This window comes from Bombus pyrosoma, linkage group LG6 (assembly GCF_014825855.1).
Source record: "Bombus pyrosoma isolate SC7728 linkage group LG6, ASM1482585v1, whole genome shotgun sequence".
NCBI lineage: Eukaryota > Metazoa > Arthropoda > Insecta > Hymenoptera > Apidae > Bombus > Bombus pyrosoma.
In genome coordinates this window covers 10,932,333-10,957,811 of record NC_057775.1, presented here as the reverse complement: position 1 = coordinate 10,957,811, position 25,479 = coordinate 10,932,333, and the positions used below count along the sequence as shown (strand labels likewise).

General features: G+C 30.4%; 5 protein-coding genes across 14 annotated transcripts in view; 2 read left to right on the top strand and 3 right to left on the bottom strand.

The window, feature by feature from the left end:
• LOC122568577 (la-related protein 1) overlaps nt 1-7,764 on the bottom strand; it is a 30,453-nt gene extending 22,689 nt beyond the window's left edge. For 3 of the 4 annotated variants that reach the window (XR_006317129.1, XR_006317128.1, XM_043728465.1), the window contains exon 1: nt 5,828-7,764. Coding sequence is in view for 2 of the 4 variants with exons in the window: in XM_043728465.1 (XP_043584400.1) it covers nt 5,828-6,659 (832 nt within the window). In the remaining 2 variants the exon portion in view is untranslated. The remainder of the gene's footprint in view (nt 1-5,827) is intronic. The other variant, XM_043728466.1, reaches the window with a different exon arrangement.
• Nucleotides 7,765-8,083: 319 nt separating this feature from the next.
• On the bottom strand, nt 8,084-11,397 carry LOC122568579 (protein ABHD18). 3 transcript variants are annotated; one of them, XM_043728469.1, is made up of 9 exons: nt 11,064-11,397; nt 10,676-10,760; nt 10,424-10,606; nt 10,232-10,344; nt 9,996-10,134; nt 9,689-9,886; nt 9,333-9,609; nt 8,646-9,003; nt 8,084-8,518 (listed from the first exon to the last, which is right to left on the bottom strand). In XM_043728469.1, the coding sequence occupies exons 1-9, from the start codon at nt 11,153-11,155 to the stop codon at nt 8,458-8,460; spliced, it is 1,506 nt and encodes a 501-aa protein (XP_043584404.1). In that variant the 5' UTR covers nt 11,156-11,397; the 3' UTR covers nt 8,084-8,457. The 3 variants fall into 3 exon arrangements, with proteins under 3 accessions (XP_043584404.1, XP_043584405.1, XP_043584406.1); XM_043728470.1 differs by having other exon boundaries at nt 8,646-8,931; nt 11,064-11,396; XM_043728471.1 differs by having other exon boundaries at nt 8,646-8,913; nt 11,064-11,396.
• A 9-nt stretch (nt 11,398-11,406) lies between these two features.
• On the top strand, nt 11,407-13,527 carry LOC122568580 (THO complex subunit 3). 3 transcript variants are annotated; one of them, XM_043728474.1, is made up of 4 exons: nt 11,413-11,535; nt 11,688-11,746; nt 12,210-12,370; nt 12,607-13,527. In XM_043728474.1, the coding sequence occupies exons 2-4, from the start codon at nt 11,734-11,736 to the stop codon at nt 13,387-13,389; spliced, it is 957 nt and encodes a 318-aa protein (XP_043584409.1). In that variant the 5' UTR covers nt 11,413-11,535; nt 11,688-11,733; the 3' UTR covers nt 13,390-13,527. The 3 variants fall into 3 exon arrangements, with proteins under 3 accessions (XP_043584410.1, XP_043584409.1, XP_043584408.1); XM_043728475.1 differs by lacking the exons at nt 11,688-11,746; nt 12,210-12,370 and having other exon boundaries at nt 11,407-11,535; XM_043728473.1 differs by lacking the exons at nt 11,413-11,535; nt 11,688-11,746 and having other exon boundaries at nt 11,786-12,370.
• Nucleotides 13,528-13,916: 389 nt separating this feature from the next.
• On the top strand, nt 13,917-14,933 carry LOC122568581. Its single transcript, XM_043728476.1, has 2 exons — nt 13,917-14,618; nt 14,686-14,933. The coding sequence occupies exons 1-2, from the start codon at nt 13,923-13,925 to the stop codon at nt 14,767-14,769; spliced, it is 780 nt and encodes a 259-aa protein (XP_043584411.1). The 5' UTR covers nt 13,917-13,922; the 3' UTR covers nt 14,770-14,933.
• Nucleotides 14,934-15,603: 670 nt separating this feature from the next.
• On the bottom strand, nt 15,604-25,387 carry LOC122568576 (transmembrane protein 131). 3 transcript variants are annotated; one of them, XM_043728462.1, is made up of 23 exons: nt 24,973-25,387; nt 24,151-24,215; nt 23,860-23,888; nt 23,305-23,388; nt 23,110-23,233; nt 22,835-22,948; nt 22,630-22,752; nt 22,323-22,486; nt 22,070-22,256; nt 21,886-21,994; nt 21,566-21,825; nt 21,073-21,489; nt 20,811-20,999; nt 20,470-20,698; nt 19,993-20,374; nt 19,108-19,323; nt 18,895-19,034; nt 17,485-18,734; nt 17,062-17,386; nt 16,555-16,985; nt 16,269-16,476; nt 15,990-16,171; nt 15,604-15,918 (listed from the first exon to the last, which is right to left on the bottom strand). In XM_043728462.1, the coding sequence occupies exons 1-23, from the start codon at nt 25,064-25,066 to the stop codon at nt 15,829-15,831; spliced, it is 5,412 nt and encodes a 1,803-aa protein (XP_043584397.1). In that variant the 5' UTR covers nt 25,067-25,387; the 3' UTR covers nt 15,604-15,828. The 3 variants fall into 3 exon arrangements, with proteins under 3 accessions (XP_043584397.1, XP_043584398.1, XP_043584399.1); XM_043728463.1 differs by having other exon boundaries at nt 16,555-16,982; XM_043728464.1 differs by lacking the exon at nt 24,151-24,215.
• Nucleotides 25,388-25,479: the final 92 nt, after the last annotated feature.

The window sequence follows — 25,479 nt, the reverse complement described above, 5'->3', positions numbered from 1 at the left end:
TTATTAGTATTCTACTCTACTATTATTTTGATATTATCCACGTGTATTACGTTATGTAATCACATTCAAAAGCAAAAGGAAGTGATCTTGACACTACGACTACTTTTTTCTATTTGTATTCTTATTTAACATAAATGCATAAACGTTTGAAAGGCATTCATTGGCCTTTACGATTCTACTTTTATCGAAGGTAGAAGGTCTACAACTTGAAACAGGTTTCCCTCTCACCACTCTCACTTTCTGCGAAACATTTTAATAAAATATATGGAACGCTGAAATAATGAGGGAACCAACGACTATAATTTTCCCTCGTAGACGTGAGATTATTATACCACTCGCCTTGCAACTTTTTTGCAATGCGCGTTTCAATCTACTAACAAATAAATAATGTGAACATATGTGAATACTGGAACCAGTAAGGAAAAAAGCACTAATTGAAACATAGAAACGATCAGATATTTCTTTAACCTATGAACAGTGCACGAAATAAAATTGATTGTAAATATATTTTTTAAATTCAGCTCACCTCAGTTTTTAGCATTTGCTATGATTCATAATGACCGAAAGTGTTTAAACATTTATCATGGGAAACTTTTAGAAATATGTGTATGATGCATGTTATATAGATCTTTTATTCTTGTAAGTGTGGAACTATTCAATCTTCTTTTGCAATCGTACTCGCTGTTCATTGGTTAGATCCTAGAGAAATTCGAGAGTGAATGTCTGAATTACAGCGAAGAACGTAATACCGAATACAGTTATGAGAGGGCCTATGAAGTTGGCATCCCGGAGTGCAAATTTTTATAAAAAGAAACAAACAGTATTGGTTTTTTCACGACTACCCAAACAAAATTTTAAGTTTTCCCTTCCTTTAAGAAAGGATTGTGACCAAATTAAAAAATTTTACATCAGCACCCCGATTGACATTTTTTTATTGATTTCATAAATATCTCTTATTGCATTTTCTGTAAATTAAACATTAGAATCGTTTGTCCAATCGTCGTTTTTAATAGTCCATGTAACAGAATTGACAGACATAGAAACATATGTCATTCAATGGACAATGTTAGAGTGAGTATTGATACGAATTATCAACTAGGTAGCGATCAGTCAGGTTGCAACTGATCGGTTAATATTGCGAACCGTAAATTAAAGATGCAGAGTAATGTTATGTTTAGTTGATTTATTTGAACCGTCCAAGGACTGTCCTTCTCATCATAATTTTTATGGGATAGGAATCTATTCCTTCCAATCTTATAATTGTGTACAACTGTGGGTGCTTCTCCTCTGGTATTGTTCATTGATACCAGATGTTTACTTTAGAGCGGACTTATTGAGCACTTAGGGTGTTAACTAGCCTCTTGACGAGGTCTGTATCATAAAGTTTATAGCTTGGGAGATAGGAAATTCGGATTTTCCCAAAAAGGCAGATGTGCTGCCCGTATTGTAAACTGAGGGTCACCCAAAATCCCGAACAGGTATGCCATCCGGAGGACAATGTCAGGAGAGGTGTGCTTCCGGCAATCCATTTTTGTAATGTATTGAAAATGACTGTAAAATTATATTGACACTTGGCCAACCGAACGGAAAGATCTTCCCTCTGTGAAGAACATCGCTGCGTGACCGAACGGGGAGATCTCCCTTTTTAACGTTAACAACGCGTTTTTTTTGTTCTTGTTATTATTAGTTATTTTTTACCTGGAATTGTTCCCAATTAATTGTGCTACTTTTTCTGCTTTTATAAAGTACAGTATATAATAAAATGCACCAATCTAGTGCTATTAAAATTAATTAAGAAGTTACACTATCAGTTATGATTAAATAAAGTTATAATCGAACGATAGCACACTGCAAAAAAATATTGAAATGCATTATAAATTTTTAATTTCACGTTGAAGTCGTGTTATCTATCTTTAGTCATCTTTAATGTTTTTAATTTTACCTATATTTTTTTATACTTTTAATATATACTTCTAATTTGATATTTTATATAAATAATATGTGAAATCGTTAAATAAAATCATTACCACAAAATATAATTAACCACTTAAATAATTTTTACACTTCTTTGTTTTTTAAGTAGTGAATATTAGTTCCTGATACTTGGAAAAACGCGCGGTGGACAGCGTATAGGTTGGCTTGTCTGAACGCGGTGGAAACGTATAGTTCGCTGTGACGCGCACGGTTGGCTAAGTATTAAAAAAAAAAGAAAAGTTGGTAGAAATCTATAAGATGCATGTATTTACACACTGTAATAAACTAAGAATGATTTTCAAATGTTCGTAAATAAACATAGTTGTTCCTGGGGACGCTAATGTCAAATGTTTTAATTTCGTCCTAACACTTTTTGAAAGAAAAGCGAACAAAAATTTCGGTTGGACAACTGTGGACAAATAATACTGCTTATTTTTTATACAAATTTGCACTTTGAAGTGCCAACTTCACAGGCCTGGTTACGAGGCTTTTATAATTGCATCACGTGCTACTCCCTACTGTTAACTGTTCAAAAAGAGTGTCAATGTCGTTGTCCTTGACGTCTTCACTATTTGCACATAAATCGAATAATTGGATTGATCGATGACAATCAAATAATGAAACTTAATCTGCCAGATATTTTTAAGTATAAAGTAACAATGGATTCGCCAAATGAATTGAACTACGAAGTAACTGATTTCTTTATGTAGATCCATTGCCTAGGGATAGTAAGTTCATTAACTAGAGAATATTAACTAGATTTAGATTAGTTTTGATTATTAAGAACTTTAATTACAGCGTTAAAGCTATTTTTCCTTCTTACGATAGATTTCGCAATTCTAAAAAGTTACCATGTAGTAAACTAAAAGTAAAATTCAGCTAATATACTAGTCTTTTTTTTCAAATAAAAATGTACGTTATCAGTATGTTTTTAATGTATTAATATAAACTAACAAGTTTTTACTGCAGAAACTGTGTTGAATAATAAATATACACCTATACTAACTAGTTAATTGCACATCAGCTTGTCATACTATACATTTGCTTTCATAATCGTAACTAATAGCTCGTTTACTAATCGCCCAATCGTTATCTGGTCTTGTATTTCTAACACTTCGAATTTATTAAGTAACCTTATTAGTTAGTTTACCAACAACTCTGTCAAACATCTCTTTTTTCTAACTACATACTTAGTGTTACCAATAGTTCAATAGCTTCATTTTATTTTAACGTTATTAGTAATTTATTTCCTTCCTATTTTATAGCCGCTCTTTCATAATATAAATTATAAATAACTTTTCGATCATTAATATTATTGCAATGACATGTAGCAATGTTCTACATTATATTGTACGTAATACTTGATATTTCCTTAAAATTTCATATTCATTTGAATGTTAATAAATTTTTGCTGTATCACTCGCTATAATTTTTATTTTATTTTTTGTTTAATTTTAATTAATGCAACTATTTTTTGTTTTAATACTTTCAATTCACATAACGTGTATAATAACGTATTTTCTAAATAAATTAACTTGAAAAAAAATCAATTCACGTAGATTCTTAATGGCGCTATATATAATATATCTTAAGCAATGCTTGAAATAATAATAAGATATATTATATATAGCGCTATTAATGTTGCAGCAATGTTGGATCAAGTGATCGAAAGTTTTACGAAGCAGAGAAAGGGCCGCTCGGGAAGGGGATCAAAAATTTGTTATGCAAATGAAGAAAGACTATAGGTGACGTGTGTTGTGCTCGATTGCCAACATGGTTATTTTCTGGCCACGTATACCGAAGACTTGTCAACAGTGTTCAGATAAGACAATCGAATCAACCATTCGAAATTCCCTACTACTATTGTTATAATGATCGAACACCAGAATTACCGATGCGTATAACGTCCACCTGTACTCTTACATGGAGATGCAGTTTTTTTCCTAAATAACATTACATCTGACTAAACATTGTAAAAGCTGTTACATTATATAACGAAATTTGTTCACTTTTGCTAACACCGCTTATTCTTATGTAAGAATATCGCGTCAAACACAAGAAATAAATTACAACCTTTATAAAAGTTACATATAAAAAGTTTCAAAAATTCTATTACGTATATGATTAATCCGTTTTATTAAATTAGACATGATTTAAAAACTCAGTAAAATGTTTTCTTCAGAAAAATTATATTTTTAAATTAATTAATAAATTTTTGTTAGAATTGGGAAACTCGAATATTAAAACAAGGAATTTCTAAGTCGCAGAGTTAATGTAATATATCATGTTGATTTTGAATTTTTCTTATTATTTATTTATTAATGCTACTACTTGTGTTCCAGATTTCGTAACAAGTCCCACCTAATATAGACTACTCTGTTCGTAGTTAGGTCACTTTCTCAATAATTCCGCTCTTTTATTTATTCTTATAATATTTTTATAATTCCGCTCAAAACTAAGAAACTACTCACAATCTGCAAATAGAAATGTTTCACAAGAATTTTTGTAAAATTAATCGTCTACAATAATGTTTAAGATTAATCGTCTTTATGGTTAAGCGTCTATAACCAGTTTCAAAATTGGCGCGCAGCGTAATAGCACAAATTTTCATTTCCTACTTTCCATAGAAAATGCACGATAAGGAAATCGAGAACTCTCTTTTTTTTCTTCCTTGGATTTTTAAGCAACATAGCTCATTTATGTAAGCTTTTTGTAATATTTTACAAATCACATTTCTAAAATCATTATACAATCGTACATATTTTTAAAAAATACGTTCTACTAAAAAATTACATGTTAAATGTATGTTAGTGTTACATATGATACTGAAATGAATTTTTAAAACATATTTTCTAAAATAATATGAAAAACATGTTTTGCATAAAAATTTGAAATGATAGTCAATTTTTTCATGAGAAAGGAATTCTTTCATTTTCAGTCATAAATGGATTAATAGTGTTACTAATTGTAAAGAAAGTAACTAAATTAAACCATCAACGTTATTATAAATATTATTAATAATTATTAGCGAAATAGGCGCTAATACATCAAAATGTAACTGTTCCTCCAAGTTTTGGCACGAAAATTATACATTCTGTTTTAAAAAATCCCAATAACCTTGATATTTTATCAATAAACAAGTTAATAAGAAAATACATTTCAGCATTATTTATTACTTTTGACAAAGTGTAATCTTTTTAGAAAATATTTTTCTGTGCAACATACTTCTTAGAAATTATTTAGAGTCATCAAGATTTATAATTTGTCCTGTATATTATATGTAATAATTTATAATAGCATTTTAATAAATAGTAAATATTTTTAAAAAGTAAGCTTTTTAGTAATTTTAAAATTGCTTTGATAAAATATTAATAAATGTTGCATTATAAGTATTATTTATGTAATAATAATTGTGTAAGTATCACAGTTTTCCCTTCTCCAAATACTTTATCTATATCATCAGTACCTTTGAAAATGTATTTCCATATACTCTGACTAGATAAGAACCTTTTTCATCACATGTGTAAAGTACAAAGTCATATTGACACAAATACCATAAGACAGAAGGACTTATAAAAATTGATTAGCTTATTTACACAGTAATATCTACCATGACTCAATCATGTTAGAATTTAAAAGAAGCGAACAAAATGAAAATACCTTTGTAAAAGTATTTCCAAAGCTGTATAGTATATATATTTGGAATGTAATGACATCGAAATTTATGAAAAGCATGTAACTCTGTTATATTAGTATGTTAGAAAGTTGAAGCTTTTTTCTTGAACAAAGACTTCAATAGTGTATAAGTAGTACACATAAATACTTTCAAGCATAAATAATTATTGGCACTCACCTACAATCCCTTGCTGCTGCTGAGGTTGAAGTACTCTCTTTTCTTTGTCAGTCTGTTTTTCCATAGATACCACAGTTCCTGAAGGTACAGTAGTGACAAAATTTGCAGGTGTAACTGGAGTTATAATTTTACTTTTAGTCCAAGGATTAACTGCAGGTAAAGGAGCTTCTACATATTTAACAGGAGCTGAAGATTGAATTTCCGATTCTGCCTCTGTTTCTTCCTTGTCTTTCAAAACATCTTTATTTCCCACAACATGGTCCATACCTCCTCTATCTCCACGATCTCGTTCCTTATATGGTCTCTCATTGCTTCCAGTATGACCACGAAGAGGATGTCTGTGATCACGATGTTTCTGCCTTTCTCTAAAATCTCGCTGTTGTTCTCTTAACTTTTCTTTTCTTCTAGCACTCTTTGGTGCTACTGTCTGAAATTCGCCGTCACTTCCTATGTCACCGTTCATTTGTTCAACAGTGGCTTCTTGTCTTTCTTCGATTAAATTCTCCTTCTGAATAACTAACTGATTCTGTTCAATGGCAGTTGGTAATTCGTTTCCATAACGTTTCTCGATTTTGTTTTGTGGATTGATTCTTCTTCCAGTTCTTTGATAAGACTTCCCTTTAACAGCTAAATTCTGAGAAGCAATACAATCCTTGATGGGTACGGATTGTTGTTGAACCACTTGACTACCAATATTCTCCTTGTTGTTACCTTTGTTAACAACTCGGGTCTCGCTGCCACTTTTTGGATTCAAGATACTTGCATAAGAGACTCCGGGGCACTGCTCCTTCTCGGCACTTCCCTGCGTGCCACTGGCCACCTTGGCCGCCATTTTGAATAGTACGCGCCGAAAGACAAAACACGAGGTCCGAACACGAGGATTTTGCTCAAAAAGGTTTTATAAGATATTGCTTCCTCTCAGGCGGTTGAGGAGTCCTGAGGAACGTCGAACACCCTCGGACACATTAATCTAACCGAACAGCCTCGTTGCCTGATTAGAGATTCGAGACGTATCGTGTGTCGATTCGGCTTTAAAACATCAATCTAAGGATATCCTCCATACTACAAACTGGACGCATGTCTTCTTCGAGTTCGTGCTCGACAAAGCACGAACACATTAAATTTAATAGAAGTTGGCGTTAAATTTAACACAAACGTAGAACATTAGCCGTTACTCCTTTTCGTTGACGAATAGAACGCCCACTCGAAACTCGTCACGAGGAATCGCTCTTTCCAGAAGGCGCGGCGTGCACACGCGGTCGTTACTGAATACCTATAACGTCTCTTTTTTTCTCTTATACTTTTTTAATTTAGCCGTACCAGAATGTTCTTTAGAAATTCAACGAAGAACAAATTTCTACTAAAATTCAATCGAATGTACGAAGAATTCTCGTTTTATGTACACGAGGCAATAGGTTGCGTGGTTAAGAACACGCTGACTCGGCGATTTCACTAGACGATCGAAAATCAGCCGGTACAAATATTTTCCTAACCGATGATGAATAATTAAATGACGGTTAATCTACCTTCTTTATAGATGATATATGTCGAAGAAATACAAGAGTATACGCAGTGCGTGCCAAGTAGAAACGAGGAAGTTAGAGTAGACAATCAGAATACACCTTGTTAATACAAGTAATTTTTCTTCTTTGTGTTCTTCTTTATATTTTGCGTATCTTTCCTGGATTGTTTGATGTGCAGGTTAAAAATTTTGTCACAACAGTAGCGAGTTCAGGAGCACCGTTTCAACGTCACGTTACCACAGATTACGTAAACACGACATTTTCGGCGAGCTTTTTCCACGGTAAAGCGGTCTGCAAAACACATGTGGCCAACGCTTGCTCCTGGCCTGTACGCGAGCGGCTACACAGTTTCCGGTTTAATCGATTTTACTAGGTAGTTCTGCAGATAGCGCCACCGTATTTCCTATTTCATTAATGCCCGCACGATTTAAATTAGTCCTCAAACTAGTACGTTCGAGTCTAGTACGTAAGTACGTTACTAGTACGTAAGAGCTTTAAATGAAATAAAAAAAGAAAAAGATCTGTTTACCTCTAATCCTATTGTCCATACTTGACATACTTTCATTGAATTAATATTTAATACAATTTAACTTGTTTTCTATATGGCGGTCTGTAATATGTATGATTTTTATTGATAACATAAATAACTCATATTGTCTATAATATTTTGCATTAATATTTTATTCCTTGTAAGCTTGCACTAATCATATATGAATAACATGATAAACAGATAAACAATGATTTAGATAATTTATTCGTTTTTACAGATTATGTTACAATTTATTCGCATTGCATAAAATATAACCATTTTTTATAATTTTTTTATAATAATAAACAACATTTTGTATATTATACAATGTATAAAGGATAGGATCTGTTCACATACACGATTATCTTCCCTCGGTATTTTAGTTCGTAAAATCGATCAAATGACACAATAAAAATCGTAAAATATCTAAAAAATGATTTAAATATAATGCTTCTTAATAATATCATGAATAAACACACAAAATTCCATTTCAAAAGTAACCACTTGCTCAGACTATCTTTAGTTATCTAAATTTTAGACAAGACATCAGACATCTGCTGAAATTGCGTATGTACATATCAGCTGATTTGCATAGGATATTTCTTCATTGATCGCTCAAACGCTTCTACTATAGTAGATCTGCAAATAGTAAATGAATTAAATACAAACCAAAAGAGTAACTTTAGACAGTAGTTAAGAGATATAGTACTTATTGCCAAATATATGTATATTTATATTTTCTTGCATATGATATACAATTGCATACCTAAATACTTTCTGATGAAGAAGATAGGCAGATACATGTCCGGCATCTATGTATCGAATTTCAGCTCCTGGCCAGATTTTATCCAAGCTCATACAATCATCACGTGGAACGTACGCATCATTTCTTGCACAGACAGCAATAATCAGCTCAGTATCAACAGGCACTTCAAAATTTTTTAAATGCGTACATTCGTCCATTATTCCGCACATAAATTGCAATGCTTCTCGTTCGCGCCATTTACAATCCGAAAATAGCGGATGTTTTGGAACTGGTAACAAACAAACACCTATTGCCAAAGCAAAACGTGCTATAAACGTGCTTGTACCAAACCATGCTTTTGTAAAGTTAGCATTTAAAACTGAGGAATATAGAAACAATATAAATATATTAGCAATGTAAATATCTATTAACAGGTTGTTATCTATTAACACATTAAACATTTGTAAATGTTGTGGTTAACGTTTCTTTGAATTATTCTAAATGTATGAGAACAACGAAATTCGTTACCATGTAGAATTATTAAATTATGGGTGACCAAATACGTAAATTAATTTTTGAGGAATTTTATGTTTTTCGATACTTACATTTAAACCATAGAAATATTTTATTTAAAAAAAAGGGAAGGAATAAATTTATCATTTTTGATAATGATAATATGTTATAAATATACATACGAACTATATCTACCTTTAAGTGTATTTGAATCTTTTAATCTAAATTTGTTTGATAAAATGTTTAAAGGAAATATCCTTGCTGCTTTTTCCTCAGCAACTTGATTCTTCAGAGTATTGTCTTGGTTTTGCGAATCACAGTCGTTATGTACTTTATTATTAATCACAGTTTCAGAGGCAGTTGTAGTATGTACATCTTCAATAGTATTGTCAGACATATGATTTAATTCATTAACTCTTTTCATACTCGAAGGATAATGCTGTGCAAAATGTTGACCAGCTAAAAACGCATCCTAGAAATAAACGAAATATCTTTTTTCTTGCAATTGTATATAAAAATCTATGTCTCGTTTGAGATAATTATCCACTTACTTCTTTACCAATAATTTTCACCATTTTGGCAAGATCATTTTGATACAGTTCATTTTCAAAATATTGGTTTTCCAAAAGCGTCCAATTAATCGAAGCACTCATTACACCTTGAGTAAATACTGGTGATGCTGTTGACCATGAAAGGCAAGGGATTAATGGAATTGGTTTCGGCCAGTTAGTCGCTGCTAATGAAGCCATCTAATCAAATCAATAAATCAATATACATTGTTGATGTTTACTATTAAATAATTTAATTTATCAATATTACTGAACCTTTAGATTTAAAATGAAATGAAAGAATACAAACATGACCACCCATTGATAAGCCGGTCAATCCTAAAGGTCCAAAACCTTGTTGCTCGCACCAATTTAGTAAAACAATTGATTCCATTATTAAACACCCTCCCATGATAAAGATGTCACATACATTATGTAAACAAGATCGTCTACAAAAATCAAATCCATATTAATATATAAATATGTATTTGCTCTGGAATACAATATGTTTTTAATGTTACAAACCTTTGGAATATAAGTTCTTACATTTGATTCTGTGGTTTCCTTGAACCATAAAATGGATTTTCCAATAACAAAGATGCAATTCCTGATTCTTTTAGTAGTGGTTTGGCAATTAGATTTCTTCTCCTCCAAAAGAACTGATATTATGTTATCAATGAGTTTTATATTTAAAATGAAAAGTAATACAATAATTTATTTAAAAAATAATCTACTCACATGATCTCCTGTACCAGCAAGATGTAAACAAATGGGTTTTATTTTATGGGAATGCCATTTTGGTGGTAGTACTAATTGGAAATGTGCAGTTATTGTCTCATAAGGCATTATATCAGGGAGGTGTTTATTGAATGGACTTTCAAAACATCCTTCTATGATATGACAATCTGACCATTCTTCATCCTAATTAAATATATATATAAATTATAGATATTATACATATATCTTTTTAGGAAAACATATATATTATACCTTAGTTATGTTAATTGGATAGTCACGGGGTATAAGTTTATAACATGTTTCTCTGTTGGCAAGGAGTCTTCTAAATTCAAAAATTCTAAAATATAAATTTAATAATTAATACTTTATAACTCATATATGTTACTTTGCATACACATTTATGTTACTTTAAATTTCAGAATTCATAATTTTTTAAAATTTTGTTTATTTTTCTTTTAAAAATTAAATATTCATATTTTTCTCCCAACAAGACTAAAATATTACTTATTCACAAAATAAAAAATAATAGTTAACGTTATAACACACATTTTATTGGTATATGTATACTCTAGAATATTCTAGAACACGATGCAAATGTTCAAACTTATTCTAAATAGGATAAAAATTAAAGTACTCTTACCTTTTAAGATTGTGAGGACTACCCCAGCCCTTCGTAAAGAATTTAGTTAGCAAAATACTTCTGTAAACGGCATCCAAACGACTTCGTGGCATTATGAATCATTAATTTCTAAAAATTTGTAAACGCCTTTCTTCCTAATGACGATAGAAATTTATTTGAGATAAAAGCGTGTTAATTTTATTCGGATATTCGTTATTCGATTCGTGATTTGAGATAATTCGGATATTTTGCGCAAACACTCTCATATCGCAATTTTCAAAATGCCCTTAACGATGTCGACATTGTTCTTGGACTGACTGCAAACTTGCCGCGGTAAACAGATTATCGCGCATACTAATCAGACGATAGGAATGATCGGATCAGGTGACGTTCTGCGAGTATATCGCGTATGAACATCCGCTTCTCGCATCTTCACCTCACTACAAATACAACTACAATTTCGACGGACAAATTCCTTAAATATCAACCATTGGTAAGAGGCCGCTACCTCTCGATTTGTTACGTATTTACAATGTTAATTCCGAACCAAGGCGCACAAATAATAAAATTAGATAGATTTTCCTGATTTCTATCTAATTTCGCTAATAAATATGCGCCATCTATTGATTACTTATTTTTTTAAAGGAATATCAAATGGTACAAATAATATTGTTTACAAAAGATTCTTTCCATGAATCTGTTATGTATGTATATTTACTTAATTTTATCGTATGTTTCATTTAATTTTAAATACTATTGACAACGCTGAAGGCGACAACGCTAAAAGATTTTCATTTATTCTTAACACTATATATATACCACATTATTTAACTTCTAACCATTCCTATAAATGTTTATTGTGTATTGAGATAATAATATTGTAAATAGTTTGAAAATATTAAGGAAGTTTACAAATTGTCAAATTATGCGACACAAAAATGCATTGAATATGAGGTCTAGCTCATAATTAATTTGTGATTAAAATGAAACGTGTAACATATAAATAATTACTTTAATAATTAATCAAGAACTATGTAAATATTTGCATGTCACTTGTTTCTTACTTAATGATATTTTATTGAAAAAGGAATAGTTAGTCGGTTGTAGATAAACAAAGTTAACTAAGCTAACAGTTAATGAAAATAACAATGTCCGCTTCTCGTGCAGACGAGCTGATCAGTTATTTCAAATCACACAACAAAATTAGAGAGCAACAAAGTCATTCTGCTAAAGTACATAGCGTAGGATGGAGTTGCGATGGGAAACTGTTAGCTTCCGGATCTTTTGATAAATCTGTTTGCATTTTCTCCCTTTGTCCGGATCGTTTAGTAAGTTAACATAACCTTGATATCAATTTTCGTTTCTCTTTTGTGTTGTGATTTCTTTATTTAACACTTAATTTTTATAAACGTTTACTTGTTATCTAATGTTTATTACTAATTAGTTGCAATTTTATGAAATTACGATTAATATAAAATAATCTTTTTGATGATTTTATTATTTGAGGTTATGGTTTTAAAAACCATTTTGACCAATTTCAATCTATTAATATAATTCATTGTAGAAACAAGAAACAACTTTTAGAGGACATGGTGGTAGTGTGGATCAATTGTGCTGGCATGCCTTTTACCCTGAATTATTATCTACCGCGAGTGGAGACAAGACAGTTCGTATATGGGATACGAGGACTCAAAAATGCACAGCAAACATCAGTACAAGGGGTGAAAATATTAATATATCATGGTCACCTGATGGTAATACAATAGCAGTAGGAAATAAAGAAGATTTAGTGACTTTTATTGATGCACGGGTGATGAAAGTTCGTGCGGAAGAACAATTTAACTTTGAAGTGAATGAAATTTCATGGAATAAGGATTCTGATACATTTTATCTAACTAATGGTCAAGGCTGTGTTCATATACTTAGCTATCCAGATTTAGAACTGTTACATGTAATCAAAGCACATCCAGGGACATGTATTTGTATAGAATTTGATCCTACTGGAAGATATTTTGCAACTGGTTCAGCAGATGCATTAGTTTCTTTATGGGATGCAGATGAACTGTGTTGTTTAAGAACATTTTCAAGATTAGAATGGCCAGTGAGAACCATATCATTTTCTTATGATGGACAATTATTGGCTACAGCATCTGAGGATCTTGTGATAGATATAGGTGAAGTTGAAACTGGAGAGAAGATTGCAGATATACCAGTAGAGGCAGCAACCTTTACAGTAGCATGGCACCCAAAACAATATTTGTTAGCATATGCATGTGATGACAAAGATACTTATGACAGAAAACGTGATGCTGGCAGTTTGAAAGTATTTGGATTTGCCAATGACTAAAACAATATTTTTAGACTTTTATATAAAAATATATTACTGTGTAAAAAAAATGATTTAACTTGATTTTCGTACCTGTCCTAACAATTTTTTAAATACTTCAGATTATCATAATTGTATATTGGTTCAAAAGAAGTTTAATCTATGAACAGTCATAATCTCTTTATGACATAATTAAAAAATTAAATTTCTACACCCCAACATCCTACAAAGCAAATTCTTGACCTGTTTAGGAATTAAATTGAATTAAAGATGTAACTCTGAGAAGACTTCTCTGTATACTATTATGTCGATTTCCTAGATAATTAATTAATTACATGTAATTAGTGTAGAGTGTATATAGTGTATATAGTGTTTGAAACATTCAATTGATGAAGATTTTCAATATTTTATTGTTTTGCTATTTTGCTGCCATAGTTACTAAAACTCATATATGTCATAATTCTTTCTTAACCTGAAAATACCAGTGAATCAATTTTATACTATTATTAGTTCAATCTTTTATTATTGAATATTTTTATTGATTATACATTCTCATGTCATGCTTAGAAGAGAGTCAGGCTGATTGTAGGTGTCTGTATACATTAACGTTAACAGATGCAATAATTCATGAACAATTTTCTGAAATGAAAGATAGTTTCAATCATGTGCCCAGTATTCATGAAGTGGATGAAGAAGAAACTGACGAGGAAAATACCTGTGATCAAGAATCAAAGACCCCCAAAGATATTGAACAATCTGCAGATTTAGTAAAAAACACTATAGATGAAGATTCCATCTATAGCAATGACTCGTTTTGTTCTGATGAGTCTGGTGATGAATCTGAAGGAACTAATGCCACATCAAGATCGCTTAATGAGTCCCATCCTTCTCCCAAAATCACTAATTGCACAAGTAACCAAAAGGATAGCAAAAGTGAAAAAGAACAAGAAGAAGGATCTGAAAATATAATACAAAACAATGAAATTACAAACTTAGTTTGTTGTAGAAGTTCAATATCTGAAGATAATTCTATAGGCATCAAACAGGTAAGGAACAGAAGGAGGAATATGAGTTTTACAGACGATGAAATTCGAAAGATCGAATGGGAGAATCAAATTCTTTTGAGAAAGATCATGGCACAACAAAGACCAAAGGAGAAGATACTTCATGAAAATGTCCCATCAACGCGCATAAGCAGCTCTGCAATAAATAGAAAGAAATTACAGAAGAAAATAGAAAATGAAAATATAGTATGTAATAATATGTTTAATGTAATTAATTATAGGATGAATTAATGAAATATATTTACATTTACAGTTACTCTTGCAAAGGATACAACAAACTAAATCACGTGTTATGAACAATACAACAAAACCTGGTTGTAGACAAACAATTTTATAATCTGTAAGAAAAAAATAATTTTTATATGTCTTAAATTAACAGAAAATTTTTGATTGATATTGTCCTATTTTACATTAACTATCTGCAATACAAACCTTATAACTGTGGTTTATTTTCTGCACCACAAAAAATTTTAGATACTTATATTTTAAAATTATAAAGAAAAGATGTTAAATTTCATAAATATACTTTATCAGTTTTGTAATAAAACTTATTTAATAAATTATTTTAAGCAGATTTTAATAATTCTTTTTATAAATAATTGAATATTTTAAGCCACTTTCTTTAAAACAGATTATTTATAAAAGTAAGATTCAAATTATTAAAACACAGTAACTTTTTTACCAGTCTTGAAGAGTAGGTACACATTTTTATTTTGTTTTGTATACATCATAACTTTGTAAAATGTTTTGAAAACTTACCGAAGAAATTTCTACAAGTCAAGACTATAAAAATCACAGTTCTCACTCGTTCCAAATAACTTAATTATTACCTTTCTTTACGTAACATCAAGACCAACATTCTTTGAGTATTGTAATAATTTTTCATGTATGTGTAGAAAGTATAAAATAACAAATAATCAAAAAAACAAAAATCAATAAATTAGAAATTCTCTTATTTTTATATGTTCATTTCTTTAATTGATTTATGCTTCGATTGTTGTAAAATTTTACTTCCAATTCAGACTTTGGTTGGTCATTCTAACTCGAAACCATGAAAAAGCTTGTGATTTCGATTCGATACTTTTCGAAATTTCAACGTGCCATATTAAAGTATCAATAATAACGTAAGACAACAAATGACAACATTAAAAATTTAACGAGTACAAAACAATTTTGCCCGAAATTATTCGGTATTATTATGCGAGGTACTATTCAACAACATATCACAAATGCGCGAAACACGAATAATAACAAAATCAGCCTGTAGTTTAAGCGTTACCGATCACGAAAGGTGTTGCTAATAAATACATTATTACTTTCCATATTAGAAAAGAAAATTGCTTTAACCAGGTCTAGATATCACAAGATACAATATTGAAAATTTTTGGAAACGAGATTAGTCTTCGTGCTTTTTCTTCCAAGACTCTGAGGATGATGGTGTCCATATTGTACTGAGTGAACGAAATGGATCGAAATCCGATCTTTCCTAAAATAATATTGAAAGAGTTTTGTATATAGAATCGAGATAAATATATGAGTAAAAAATTATTCTTTTACTTGTGTATCCGGTTCTGTTTGTAATGAAGATAATTGTGAAACTAGAGATGGTGCAGCTGCACCCCATGGACTTGCAGCCCATACACCTCCTGTATTTATTCCCCAAACACCACTTCTTTCTTCTCCTACTGCTGCTCTAGTATATAAAGGTTCCCAATTTGTTTCAACTGTTACCCAGTTATCTGTAAATTCAAGTTCATAATATTTTGATTATTTTAAAATAAAAAAAATATGGCCATATTTCGTTGCTATATACTACGTAATAAAAAGATTTTTTACCCTTTAATGTATCCGTTAGCATTGGAGGTTTCTCTGAAGATTTTGGTGAATCTAACTGAAATCCAGTTGTACTATCAGACAATAATTTAAGCATAGGATTATTATCTTCCCATAACTGACATCGTGTATCTTCCTCGGGACTCTCTAATTCCATTAATGGTTCATCGGTTTCTGGAAGATCGTCGTATGGAACCAATTCACGTTCAAACTGAAAAGTTCCAATCAAATTGTGATTGTAAAAATATTAGTATCACACAATCATAAATTAAATTATTTTTTAACCTACCAGTGGTTCCGTGAAGGTATTTATGAAATAACTATTTGAATGTTGCGAATTATTCTGCATTTTCAAAGAATCTTGACAAAGTGGCTTCTCTTTCTCAACAGATTGAATGCAGAAAGACGGAGATTTCGATACCATTCTGTATTCTTTCGTACTATGTATTAATTCTTGACTTGATTGTTGTTTAGTATAATCTACATCTTTGGTGTCGTTATTGAAAACCATTGACATGTTATGCGTGGTCGTTTGAGTTTTGTGTAACTTATTTAAACCCGAAAACGACGAAATACTCTCTTGATTTCGTGCTACGACGTCACTAAACCTAGCTCGATTTTCACCCCAACATGATGGTGGCGGAGGTAACGGAGCGGAAACAGCTCCCAATGCACGTGTTGCATCTTCTCTTTGGTTAGTATTTCCATTTAATGTTGCTACTATGATAAAAATAATTAATAATTAATGGTCAATAATTAACAAAATTAGATTAAGAGATTTGAAAATTTTATATACCTTTTATATGTCCTTTATCGATGACTCGACGTTTCTGGGATCCTTTATCCTTTCTAGGAGGATTTTTATTCTGTCGTGGTAACTTGAAGGATGACTCAACAGTACGGGTCGTATGAATATGGTGTTTCATAGTAGATCTTGTATTCGTTTTCCATCTGTTTGGATTATTGTGTCTTTCTTTATCATATTCATCGTCGTCACAGTCACCTTCGTAATTATCTCTATAATCTACGCATGGCACAGAAACAATTGATTGAGGTTTAGTCTTTTTAGTTGCAGGTTTCCTTTGCAACTTATCAGATTTTCCACAAGGTTGATCGAAATTCTGTAATAAATAATACTTATTATAAAATTTATTTTCTAATTTGTAAAATGAATAGAGGTAGTAATTTGATGTACATACAGTTTGATCAGGTTTCTCACCTTACAAAGCGGTGGATCATCTTGAACAGAACTCTCTGTTGTTGTAGACGACGTTTCTTCCTCCGAAAGATGAATGTTCCGTTGATTACTATTCGGCTCAAATTTTTTAAAGGATACGTGATTGTTATTGCTATTTCCAACTGCAGTTTGCTTTCTTTTACTATCTAGCTTATTAGTTCGAGTATTATTAAGAAGTCCCGTTGTGTCAACTTGAACTTCATGATCGACCAGCTTCGTTTCCGTCTTAATATTTGTTGTTTGATTAGATTTTCCTTTCCTATTCGTTACAGGACTTGTCTTTGTAAGCGTATTTATAGGGTATTTCTTTTCTTGAGTTCCCTGGATATCAGAAAATGCGTTCTCTGCCACAGAATTATCCGTTTGAACTTCCTGTACATTGTTTTGCTTTTTATTATTCTTTTTCTTGACACCAAGTGTAATATTGCTTATAACGTTACTGTTATCTAAATTCGATTCTTCGCATCGTTTAAATGTCAATATGTCTTTCGATTCGGTGTCTAGCTTAAATCTGCGTTCCTCATCCGCAGACCAGTCAGGAATTTTCAGTCCTTTTTGCATGTTATCTTTGTCCTTATACTTTTTCACGTTCATCAGTGCCCAATCTGGATACGTTTCTTCCTTTTTTGCCATTTTCTGCTTTTCTTCGTTTATTAATTTCTCTTTCAAAGAAGTTGAATCTTGCGCTGTATGTACAGGCATGTGCGATAATAACCTTAAATCTAGAGGTGGTTGAACTGAACTTTCTCTTGAGAAGTTAGCTAAAGCTCCCCGTAATATTCGATCCGCTTCAAGAAATGAAATAGCGAGAACACATATTAATAATATCGACGAAAGACTTATAGCTGCCCATTGCACAGTGTATTCCCATGACGGTCTCGCAAGTGCCGCTGTGCAAGCTTCCAAAGAATGAGGAGGAAGAGTAGCGAGTAAATTAAGTATCACCATACCGTTCTCGATATCACTATCAGAACCCAAACTTGTAGATATCAGGAGCTTCCTTTCGATTCGTGACAAGGTGAAGTCTGGCGTAAATGCTATTTCCACCTTTTTTGTGGCATTTGGGTTCAATTTGAACGGCATGCAGTTCAGTACCTTGAAACCATACCCTTCGCATCGTAAACCGTTAATATAAAAATCGTAGACTTCTATAGGAAGTTCTCCTGTATTCCTTGCCATAAAGGATCTCTTTACTGTCAGATTTGGAACCGGATTTCGTTTAAATCGTTCTCCTATTATTCAGAAAAAGAACAAAATATATTAAGTTATTTTTTTTAATGTATTAGTTTATGTTAATTTATAATTATTAAATAGATGGTAATTTTTGGTAAAATGATTTCCATTTTTTCATTATGCTTGAACGGTAGAACGAGGGTAGAGAAACGTACATACGTTCACAATCTTTAAGATGTTTTTCCGCAAGTTCGAATAGTAAAGGCGTAGTAGAACCTGGCTTTCGATTTCCAAATCTAAACTGTGCATTTGCTCCTTGACCCATCACACGCAATACTTCCAAAATAGTCATGTTATTCCTACAATTATTGAAAATGAAGGAAGATTTATTATTCATTTCTTTATTTTGATGAATTTGGTGATGAAATTTACCTAATATATAAAAGTGCAGATGATAAAGATGGTGAGAAAGGTGTATATGATACTTGTACAGTTCTCGATTCCGAAGGTTTTAAATACAAGGGAATAGATTGTGATGCTACTGTAATGTCCCATTCTTTCTCGAACATTTCTCTATCTACTATACTTTCTTCTAACTTGAATTCTTCTGCAATTGTAGATCCACATTCTACACATGTAAATTTAAACCTATACATAAAAATATATTCATTCATATCATATGTTTTTGTTATAATTTCTCTATGTACAACACTTTATGTAGGGTGAAACAAACAAAGAGTTTATAACTTTTAGAGTAGATAGTATTTGTCAAACGATGAAAAAATGTCCTAATAAACATGGGTCAAAAAATTAACAGTTCCAAAGTTAAAAACAATTTGTTGTTTCAGTTAAGGTGACTGACTTTCTCGCTTCAGAAGCTATCATATCATATGGAAATAATATGAATATTTCTTAAAAGTATATGTACTCTTCAACAATTAATGACATAGGCGAATTACGTCAGAAAATATAAAATGCTAGTGAAATAGTTAGAACACGTCCAAGAATTTTTTAAAAAGTACACAATTTAATACAAATATGTCAAGCATGTGTGAAAATGGAAGGCGGACATCTAGAAAGCTTTCTGTAATCAGAAAAAGAAGAAATGATAATGTAATCCACTGTTTGAATATGGTACGATAGCTCCCGAAGCAAGTTTGTCGCTTTAATTGAAACTTGTTTATAACTTTGAAAATATTCATTTTTCAACCCATGTTTAATTAGGACTTTTTTTCATCATTTAGAAAGTACTATCTATCATAAAAGTTGAGTTTCACCCTGTATATATATTTGTTTATTTATTCAAAAAATACATACTTAGAAGGTAACGAATGATAAAGTCTTGTTCCTTGTGGATAATTCCAATCCATAACTAACTGTATTATTAAAGGAGTGATACTTGGATTGTACACTTTGATCGTGCTATAGGATGTATTTCCAATTTGCGTCAAAGGAAACACCAAAGCGACTTTATTTTTACTATTACCAAAACCAGTTAATAAACTCGGCCAATGTGGTTTTATATTTAAATAAAATTTGTGCCCGCGAACTTCTGTTGTATCTAAACGCATCGTAATATTGTCCCAAGAACGACCGCCTGTTGAATTAAGAAATCGTGTATATCTGGTATTTAATAAATTTAAATCAGAGTCTCTTGTATGTGAAGGTAGGACCAAGGTGTTTAACCACTGTTTACCAGCTGTAAAAAGATAAAAAGTATGAGTTTAATAATATAAGTACATGTACATATATAAACATCATTTAAATTACAGTGTGGATAATAAAATAACTGACCATTGCTATCCAATGATAAGCCTAAATAACAATGATGTTTACAAGCCACCGATGGTTCAATTCTTACTGAACCAATGTAATTTTCTCCTTTCGTTATAACAGGCATTGATGCTTCTTCTAAAGGTATGTATTTTATTCTGTTATCTTTATTTACTGGTGCGATTCGAGTTACCTGCATAGGCTTAACGAATGTTGAATATACCTTTACTTGCTGTACGCAAATTGATCCCTGCAAAATTATTACAATAGAAATTATTAAAAAAGATTTATCAAAAATTCAGAAAATTCAGAAAATTCAGATAAATCCACCAATAATTTGGTACAATATTCTAATCACTTACAGGGAAACAATCTGTAAAAATAAGTTTTTTCAAAGAAATTCTTCCATATGCAACCCGCATGTAAACTGGTAAAATAAATCTTTCATAAGTTGTTCTAACGAATACATCACCCACAATTGTATCTTCCTCAACCATTGGAGTTTTGACTTTAATTTTAAAAATGGCTAAGTGACCAGGTTTTATGTATTGCTAAAATTAAGTAATAATGTTTTATGATTATTATATTGTAATAAATATTTGTTATAATAGAATTATTACTTACATTACCCGTGTGACTGCATACAGTTATATTACGAAGTTCTTTATCCAATAAATCAGCAGGACCTTTTTGACAACCCATAAGTTCCAAAACTGCACCAGGCATGTTAACACCCCAACCATGTAAATCTATATTAATTGGATTTTGATTCTCCAAAGCAAAAATAGCCTCATTTTCAGTTCCACTTCCTACTGTGCCAAAATTCATCGTGCCTTCGTCACTTTCTCTTTCTTCAGGAACAATTTTCCTTACTTTACCATCATAACTTAACAATGGAACTTCAGTTACAGAAACGTTTGAATGAATTAAAATTGACGATTCCATTTTCACATTATCAGTTTTCCTATCTTTTGCGAGTTGTAAAGAAAATATATTAACTTTCTGCTCTGGTTTTATTACTCTTGGAATAAAATTTTTTATCTATAAAATGAAAGATATATATTTTAATTTCTAATTAAATTTTTTCTTGGAATTTTGTATTGTCATTGTAACTTACTGTAAAAAGTGTCTTTACATACGATGACATTGTGACATTTGTAATAGCTAATGGTAATTTAAACTTATTAACAACGCTAAAATTTCGTGTTTGATTAGATTGGAGAGAACAATAATGGGTAATTGATGCGTTTACTTCTAGTCCACCCTGTAGAGCTTGTGCTACCCATGGAATTGTTAGTTTCTGACTAGAACCACCAGGACCTATAGCTTTTATCACTAATTTCCCCTTAAAATGTTGTAATTCTAAACCAGTCTTCCCTAAAATAAAATAGTATATGTTATTATATGATATATTATATATACTGCAAAATTACGTACAGTCATAAATTAATGCTCCTATGGCAATCGGTATATCGGTATCTCCAGGAATTACCGCCTGCTCGAAATGAAGTTTTAATGCTTTAGAAACTGGCGTACTAATTATATTCTGTAAAATATATAAAAATTTGTTTGTTTATAATGATCCAAATACTTCATAAATTATATTAAAAAAATTATTTACCATAACTTTTATTGGTTTTTTTGCCGAATTTTTCAAAGCAATAGGGTATTGGATGGGAGGTTGCAGTGAGCCGCCCATACCTAAATTAATTACTCCAGAACTTCCACCCCAATGAAGACCAGCCCCACTTTTAACTTCGACTTCAACTGTTACAATAAGCACTTCTGAAGTATTGTTTACTTTAAGTCTGTAATTAAGATAAATATCAATAATTAAATCTAGAATAAGTAAAGATAACATTTGTAACACAAACCTAATGTATGCAGTATGATTTTTTTCTGTGTAAGCATTAAAATGTAATCTTATGATAGGCTTTGTCTGATATGGTGGAATTTCCCATAGTTCACGTGAACCTTCTGCTTCTCCTGATGGTAATTCTAGTTGAAATTCTCCACCACTACTATATACCTCTAATACCTTATTCATAAAATATAAAATACAGATAATTATTAAATAAAATAAAAAGTAAATAATTTTTAAAATATTATATACTTATATATTATATAATATATAACTTAATATTATATAATAATTTAAAAAATATATAAACAAATCCATACTTGTAAAGTTTCTGAGTGTGGATTGTGCATGTATATAAGTGGAGTAAATGTTGCATTTAAAGGTAATTTAACACCCACTACAGGTCTGAGTCGATATGGACTACTGACACTTATTCCTTTCACCTATGTGGAGATAAAATTATATTTTTAATAAAGAAAAATATATGTAGAATTTACAATTACAAATACAATAATTTGTGATTACTTGATATTTCACAGTTCCATCTGCTGTATGTATAAAAAGATGTATATCAATATCACCTTCTTCTCTGCCAAGAAAGATAACATCAAATGTTGTATTCCCCAATGGTGGAATTACCTATACAGATTAAATTGTGATAATGAAACTTATTGTATTTTACTTACATTGTTCTATAGTATTTTAAGATTAATTTATCAATCTTTCATTCCTTTTAGATATTTTCATTTCTTTTATCTCTTGAAAAATAGATATAAAACCTTACATCATAAAAAACTTACTTTGTTTCGAAAGAATGATGAATGGAAATGACGTGTATTTCCAGAAATTGATAAAAGGTGGATTGTTTTGTTGTGATCTCTATTAAACAAGATCACAGTTTCTTGGTGGGGTATACCAAGTTGTCTAGAAACAAAAACATCTTCATTGTATGTATATTCACCTATATTAATGTGACACAGCCAAAATTTATATACCTCTCTTTAAAGTCCAAAACATCTGGTTTGAAATAAACATAAGACAATAAATCTTGTGTTTTATCTTCATCTGATGTTGTATCCCTTAAAAATCAGTTTGAAAATTTTAATATATCTAATAGTAATTTTCAAATGTATTTGTAATAGTGGAAATTGAAAATAGGAAAGGTATGAGAAAAATTAGTTTGAAGTAATCACAGTTAGTAAAGAAGTGTTTAGAATTTAAAAAAGCTGTTATTTAAATGTATTACTGTAATAAAACAATTAAAATATTTTACTAAATAATTAAAATCATTGTATTTAATAACATATCTTTTTTACATTTTGAACTATTATATCGTTCTTGTGCTATCATATTAAGACAACTAATTAATTAAAAATCCTAAATATCTATCTTTTATATTTTTTACAATTTTTAGCCTTGCATGAAGTAAAAAAGAGATGAATGGAAAATTATAGTACTGTACATAAACATTTTGAAACTGAAGAAGGAAACTTATAATGAAAACCTTTCCTACTTTCACTCACCATTATTTTAATGAGTATTATGCTTACCCAGCCCCCTGTACTGTATTAGTAAAATCCTATAAAATAAAAATTTAACATTATATAGAATCATATATTATTCGTTTTAGAATGTTAATATATATTTTTAAAAAATAAAAAAATTTCATTAAAATATTTAGAGAAAAATACTCATTGCAGTCAATTTTATATTTGAAAATTTGTTTATTTGAAACTATCTATTTAATGCAAAAATTCTGGTTTTCTTCTCTAATCTAATGTAATCTAATGGAATCTAATATAAGATAAGACAATTTAGATAAGAAAAGAAATGCAACTAACCTTATGCATAGACATAGGTATGTTGTCCAAAAGGTATTGGACATCATTGTCATCCTGTACGAAGGCTATGAAACATTTCTTATTAGATAAAAATCTTAAATAAATTATCAATTTTTTATACAGATTATTTGTATCAAAAATTATGAAATATAAATGATATAAAAGCATCATAAGTTATAAAATATTACTTCAGAAATATATTAATCATTTAGAGAGATTTGATATAATAATAATCAGATTCATCATTAGAAAACAGTTATTAATTGGTAAATATTGTCATTCATTAATATCATTAACATAAAATTTTATGTACGTCATATTATACTTTTACATTCATGAAGTTTCTATGCACATGTATGACATAAAATTTTTGCTAACAATTCCTTACTTATCTCCTAAAACATAATATCATATCAACATTTTATCTACTACAGTATAATACTACAAACATTGTAAATCTCTGTCATTATAATTGACAATATGCTCACAATATAATGATAACTACAAAATAATAAAGAAAACCTTGTATTTGTGCGAATACATGAATTAATTTATAATTCAACGACGTGAAAAAGGAAACTATCAATAAACATACCATAAAGTATCTTTGTTAACAAGGAAGTAAGTACAGATCCTTAAATTTTCTTGGAAAAATGAGAATTTATTGACTTTTAACAAGCGCATAGGACTTTGTATTAACATGAAATTATACTTCAAGTAAACGTCTGATCGCATATCAAACAACAGTACAGAAACGTTATTTAAGATGTATATTATTGTGGCGAAATGAAGATAATTAAAATAGTATAAATATACATTTACCATTATTGTGCCCATGTAAGGATGGTCGAATTTGTGACGTCAACTCGAAAAACGTTAACAAGAAGATACAATAAAGTACTTTTAACTCAGTCATAATAATAGTTTTCACTGTGTTGTTTGCTGTTTTGTCTTTAGCAGAAATGAAAATCCGCTTTCGGCCATACTTTTGCCACTATCGAATTCTGGAGTATCGATTCTACTTCCGTCCGATTTGAAACCTTTCCACAGATAAATTTCATACAACCAATCTGACGAAGATGGATTATATATGTATTATCTCTATATCTTATTGTTATATCAATATATCATTCGTATATTAATCTCTGATATGTTAATTTCTCGATTATTTCGTTTTTTTGTAAATAGTTCAAGTTCTCAAAGTAATCAAACAATCACGTCATTTGATTCATCACTTATAATTTATAGGTGGGTAAAGACTGGCAAGTTTATAATTAAAAGTTGTGGTTTTTCATTCTATTTCAAAATATATATTGGTAATTTGTGATT